This window comes from Phyllobates terribilis, unplaced genomic scaffold (genome assembly GCF_046119375.1).
Source record: "Phyllobates terribilis strain yellow unplaced genomic scaffold, ASM4611937v1 Scaffold_3__8_contigs__length_932513732, whole genome shotgun sequence".
Lineage (NCBI taxonomy): Eukaryota > Metazoa > Chordata > Amphibia > Anura > Dendrobatidae > Phyllobates > Phyllobates terribilis.
In genome coordinates, this window is record NW_027362763.1 from 195261093 (window position 1) to 195268147 (window position 7055).

The 7055-nt window shown below is 38.6% G+C and overlaps 1 protein-coding gene across 1 annotated transcript; it reads left to right on the forward strand.

Moving 5' to 3' along the window:
* The first annotated feature begins 771 nt into the window (after positions 1-771).
* Positions 772-3080, forward strand: FOXL2 (forkhead box L2). The gene has a single exon (XM_073673004.1). It carries the CDS (start codon positions 1198-1200, stop codon positions 2167-2169), a length of 972 nt encoding a protein of 323 aa, XP_073529105.1. The 5' UTR covers positions 772-1197; the 3' UTR covers positions 2170-3080.
* The last annotated feature ends 3975 nt before the right edge of the window (positions 3081-7055 follow it).

Genomic DNA, 7055 nt, shown 5'->3' on the forward strand with positions numbered 1-7055 from the left:
TAGTCACTGTTCCTTTTGTGATACACAATGATTATCTACACATCAATATCACAATAATGATAAGCCCACCATTCAGATCAGTTTTGGAAACATAATGCATTTTTTTTTCTAAGAATGCAGTAAAATATGGACATTTTACTAATGTTTCTATCCATAGACTTGAATGAATCATTGCTACAATGTGTAAATATTTACCATGTGAAGTTTCCGCAGAGTATAGATGTATAATGTAATGTCAGGGGAGGACAGAGCAGATGCAATGTAATGTCAGTGCAGACCTGGTGCCTCTTATCCCTTCTACGAGCAGATCGTTTGTAGAGAGGAGACTAAATGAGTTGGGCGATAAATCTAGCGTGAAAAACGCTAAAAGAACACTGTTGTCTTTGGCTTCCTCTGGCAGATCCAGTCTACTGAATGTGAGAAGTAGTTTCTTCTGTATCCTGACTGAGCAAGTCAAGGCACATGCTGCAGAGAGAGCTCGTCTGCTACCACCACAAGTTTGACTTGTAGTGGAAAAAAAAAACTTTTTATGTTGCAAAATGCAAACTAGGAAGAGATAATAGTCTGGAAGGGAAGAATCTGAGACAGCTAGCAAAGGGTTTAGAAAATGGGTGAGAGGTCTGTACTCCCCCAAGCTGTGTGGTGCCTGGGTGATAGGTGTGATCTCTAAGCTGTCAGGTTGGACGTCTGTGACTTGGAGGTGAACCCTTCCCTCTCTGGGCAGATCAGTAGAGGGGGAGCTGCTGACGGAAGCGGAACTTGGCTGAGCTCTAATACAATGAGAGTAGAGGAAGGATCCTCACAGGTCTCAGCCTCCTGCAGAGAGAGGGACAGGACAGGGGAGGGAAAACTCAAGGAGCAACTTTGGCACGACTTGGATCGTCTCTGCTCAGTGCATCTGCCATGGACACATGGTGACTGAAAACCTTTACCCAGTCCAGTGCCAGGAGACCAGACTGCATATAACTGCAGAGATACCTTGTGGACTTCCAGCAGCTCAGAGGAAGATTGGCAGGAGATCTGATCTGCTGTATTTACTAAGTGAAGGACTGAGGTGTCAGCAGCACCAATACTTTGCGCCATTACCTGGAAAAGTCTCATCCAACGTGTACATTGGACTATTGCAACACACGAGACCTCCGACATCATTCCACGCTAGATACAACTAGGGCACCTTATGGACCACCATCTGATCATATGAGTGCCACCTCCGAATACACCAGTGCTATCAACTGCTTCAGCCAGAGCTGTGCCACCATGGCTACCTACCAACCCCCTGATGAGAATACTGTGGCATTGATGGCTCACAATAACAACGGCGGCAAAGAAGTGGAGAGAGACAAGGAGGACATGGGTCAGGAAAAGGGGCAAGAAAAGCCGGATCCATCTCAGAAGCCCCCTTATTCCTATGTAGCCCTCATCGCCATGGCCATCAGGGAGAGCCCGGAGAAAAGGCTGACCCTCTCAGCCATATACCAGTATATTATCAGTAAATTTCCATTTTATGAGAAGAACAAGAAAGGATGGCAGAACAGCATACGCCACAACCTGAGCCTCAACGAGTGTTTTATTAAAGTGCCCAGGGAGGGTGGAGGGGAGAGGAAGGGGAACTACTGGACCCTGGACCCTGCCTGTGAGGATATGTTCGAGAAGGGCAACTACAGGAGAAGAAGGCGGATGAAGAGGCCATTCAGGCCTCCTCCTACCCATTTCCAAGCAGGGAAGAGCCTGTTCAGCAGTGACACCTATGGCTACCTATCTCCACCCAAGTACCTACAATCCACCTTCATGAACAACTCCTGGTCCTTGAGTCAACCTCCAACCCCTATGTCCTACACATCGTGTCAAATGGCTGGAGGGAATGTCAGCCCAGTCAATGTAAAGGGACTGTCTGCATCGTCCTCTTACAGTCCATATTCCAGGGTCCAGAGCATGACTTTACCCAGCATGGTCAACTCCTATAACGGGATGAGCCACCATCACCACCACCCGCATGCCCATCACCCCCAGCAATTGAGCCCCACCAGCCCTGCTCCCCCACCTTCAGCCACATCTAATGGAGTGCAGTTTACCTGTGCCAGGCAGCCCTCAGAGCTGTCCATGATGCACTGTTCTTACTGGGACCATGAGACCAAGCACAGCGCCTTGCACCCTAGAATAGACCTCTGAGACCATGTAATCCACCTGTTTGGAGGACCTGCCAGTGAACTGTGGAGCTGCAGATAGAATCTTACATCGAGGATAGACCTGTGTGGCTATACACATAGCTGCCCGAGAAGATGCACCCACTATCCCACATTCTCTTTTTATAGTTGAGGATTTGTAGGCATTGGTGCCATAGATACATTGGGGAACTGGTTGTATTGCATCCCTCTGCTGAATGAAGGCAGTGTAAGTGTATCATTGTATATTAGTGTGGTTTCCTGTCTCACTTCTGGCATCTTTTCACTAATTACATACATGAAGTCATACCAAGTACATATGGTACATGCAAAACACACAGACATATGCAATGATGCACTGACCTTTGGTAACACAGGGAAACGACAAACCCCAGCTTTTCCTAGTTACAAAATACTGTTTTATTGCCGACTGCAGAGCATATACGTCTATTATGTGCTCCTGGAATATGCTATAAATGATAAAGTTATGTATTGGGGGTCATCAGTGTGGTAGACCCCCTCATATCCAATGCCCAGTGTTCTTGAGAGATTATCCAGATCCAGCTGCTGCTGCACACATGTACATTGTTGTCTCATTTAGAGGACTCCTGCTTTGAAATGTCCCTTCATTTGTGTATCCATTATTACAGTATAGTCAGACATATTCTGAACTGCAGCCCTAGTCCATGTTTGCCTGGTAATTTATAGACTGTACTGACCATTAATGCAATGATCCCTCATTAGAGATGAATCCAGTGAGCCATATCCACCTGTAATTCATAACCAAATCCTGTGTATGAATGTGAATGAGAAGATTTGGTGTCCAGCTCCCAGTTAATTTGTCTAAGTGTTTTGTACTGTAGGGTTGAGGCATCACTCCACAGTAAACAGTATATGGCCATAATACATGGGACCAAGTTACTAAAGTCAAAGAGCACTTTTTTTGGATTTGTTGTTTTGGTTGTATGTTTAGCCTTGTAAATTCCTGAATAAAATATCCATTTCTTGTAACCTCGGCTCACAACATTGTATGTTATTGTCAAAAATCACAGTCAGCTGGTTTAGGGAGAGAACTGAAATGCAAGTTTTATTAGCAACTTCTCGAAGTTTTTGTTTTTTTTCAATAAGAATCGCTGTGCAAGATTTCTATTGCGGTTTTCAGTTTGCAGATTTATTTAATATAGAAGCTGCAGTAATATAGTATGGAAATGAGAAATAATGTATTCACCAGAACAAGCAAAGATATATATATATATTCAGGCAAAATATATTACAGTAAATATACTTAGTTATATTATAATATAACACACGGTATATACGATATACACCTGCGAATATAAGTGTGTACATTATTGAACTCCGTTATATTCAATCTGATCAAGCATCTAACACCTTTAGAAATTGTAATGCCGTGAAAATACACTGTAATAATGATATATTATATATTGTATTATACGTACAATTTTATATATATGTATTATATAGTATATATAAAATATATAATGTATATAATAATATAATATATATGCATATACATATATGTAAAATAGTTCGTATAATACAATGCACTATAATATATCACATTGTATGTATTATACGATGTATTATATCATATATATAGACCCACAAATGCATCGTTACTATAATTGTAATACTGATTACTCCGGTTTTCCTTACAATATTGATCAACTTTTTTTAACTTCAAGGTCGATTATCACTTATTCTGGCAGATTGAACTAGTCTGCTAATATTAGTTCGGATTTAAAATGCATGTTATATATGTGTGTGTATACATATTTATATACTATAGATTATGCTATATACTGCACAATGTATGCAGGCAATATTCAATGAGGCATATAGGACAATATATGTATAAGTATCTGAGTGTGTATATATATATATATATATAGTATATAAATATGTATGTATTACCCTATGTACAGTCTGCATACAATGTGCAGTATATGCCTTCTGTCCTGTGTGTTTAGGATGCCGCATCTGGTTACACATTATATATATATATTTCAGAGGAATAATCGCAATTACATTCATTTTTCTTTTCATAATATTAATGTTTTCTGGATTACAGGACAATATTTTTTTCACTTTCTCTCTGGCATGTCCTATATTCAGTCTTATGAGAATGTATTTGCTGTAGATACAGCGGTAGATGGGTCTATAATTGCGGGGGATACAAGTCCTATATTTACAAGTACAGAATGTGCAGGAAGTATTCTAGGTTTGCTGGGGGCTGCAGGTGAATGCCTCCATCTAGACTTATGAAATTCACATATTAATTGTACAAGTAATGGAAAGCTATGGAAATCTAAAACCCGTATATCTATTGTACTCAGAACTATAGACCGTAAATCTATGGTATAATAATTATAGACTTATCATATACATAGCTATATGTATATTGTACTGCTGTATATTTGTTGCACATATAGCTAGAAACACGTACATTTATTGTTGAGATAATGTATACACTTATGTTAATTGTACATATAGAAATAGACAGGTAAATTTACTGTACATATAATAGAAATAGAAACATACATTTTTATTGATTGTACATCCTAAAATCGTACATTTATTGTAACTATAGCTATGAGCACGTTTTTATTGCATATATAGATATATATTTATATTTACTTATGCAGACAAATTAATTACACTCACAGATTGTTTTGAACTCACAGCTAAAGGCGTTTAGGTAATTAATAAAGTCAGATATGTATTGTAGATTTCCGTCCTTACACTGCACACCGCTATACACACTCATATTTATCTATAGACACGTGTGATTATATAATACATAAGTAATACATAGTCACCAGGTAAATCATTATTGTATATACAACTATAGACCCATATATCAATTGTGCACATGGTTATTTACCTCTATATTTACTGTACCCATAAGTATACAAATATTTATTGGCCTATGGATTTATTTGACAGCTAAGCATATTTAATTATCATATAGATCTATCTATCTATCTATCTATGTATCTATCTATCTATCTATCTATCTATCTATCTATCTATCTATCCATTATCTACCTATTCATCATCTATCTATCTATCTATCTATCTATCTATCTATCTATCTATCCATTATCTATCTATCTATCCATTATCTATCTATCTATATATCTATCTATCTATCTATCCATTATCTATCTATCTATCCATTATCTATCTATCTATCTATCTATCTATCTATCTATCTATCCATTATCTATCTATCTATCTATCTATCTATCCATTATCTATCTATCTATCTATCTATCTATCTATCTATCCATTATCTATCTATCTATCTATATATCTATCTATCTATCTATCCATTATCTATCTATCTATCTATCTATCTATCTATCTATCTATCTATCTATCCATTATCTATCTATCTATCTATCTATCCATTATCTATCTATCTATCTATCTATCTATCTATCTATCCATTATCTATCTATCTATCTATCTATATATCTATCTATCTATCCATTATCTATCTATCTATCCATTATCTATCTATCTATCATCTATCTATCTATCTATTATCTATCTATCTATCTATCTATCTATCTATCCATTATCTATCTATCTATCTATCTATCTATCTATCTATCTATCTATCTATCTATCTATCGCCCTACTGATACATAGATGTGCAGTTGAGGCTAGATATCAGGAGGGCAGAGTGTGTGATCACTGTACATACATGTGTAGTATCTCTCTGGGTAAAGCAGGTGTATGATTAGTACCCTGTATTGTACTATTCCTGGTGCCTACCTACATAATACCATAAATAATATTATTCCCAGCATAACCACCAAGAACCCAATGCAAGTGGATGAATTTATTTGTAACATTCTGACAGTACAGATATATTCCTAGACATGGAGGTGAGGTGTATACTGGGCACAGAGCCGCCTCCATACACACAGGGGATAATGAGACATCACTGTCGTGTGCTGACATGTCTATCATCCCCACACTATTAGACAGCACGGCATGTGTCTTCCAGGAATATCACAGTGTATCTACTAATATGTATAAAGGCACACACCATGTATATGTATAAAGGCACACACTATGTACATGTATTGGGGCACACACTATGTACATGTATTGGGGCACACAATATGTACATGTATAGGGGCACACACTATGTACATGTATAGGGGCACACACTATGTACATGTATAGGAGCACACCATGTACATGTATAGGGGCACACACTATGTACATGTATAGGGGCACACACTATGTACATGTATAGGGGCACACACTATGTACATGTATAGGGGCACACACCATGTACATGTATAGGGGCACACACTATGTACATGTATAGGGGCACACACCATGCACATGTATAGGGGCACACACTATGTACATGTATAGGGGCACACACCATGTACATGTATAGGGGCACACTATGTACATGTATAGGGGCACATACTATGTACATGTAGAGAATCACACACTATGTACATGTATAGGGGCACACACTATGTACATGTATAGGGCACACACTATGTACATGTATAGGGACACACACTATGTACATGTATAGGGGCACACACTATGTACATGTATAGGGGCACACACCATGTACATGTATAGGGGCACACACTATGTACATGTATAGGGGCACATACTATGTACATGTAGAGAATCACACACTATGTACATGTATAGGGGCACACACTATGTACATGTATAGGGCACACACTATGTACATGTATAGGGACACACACTATGTACATGTATAGGGGCACACACTATGTACATGTATAGGGGCACACACTATGTACATGTATGGGGGCACACACTATGTACATGTATAGGGGCACACACTATGTACATGTAGAGGAT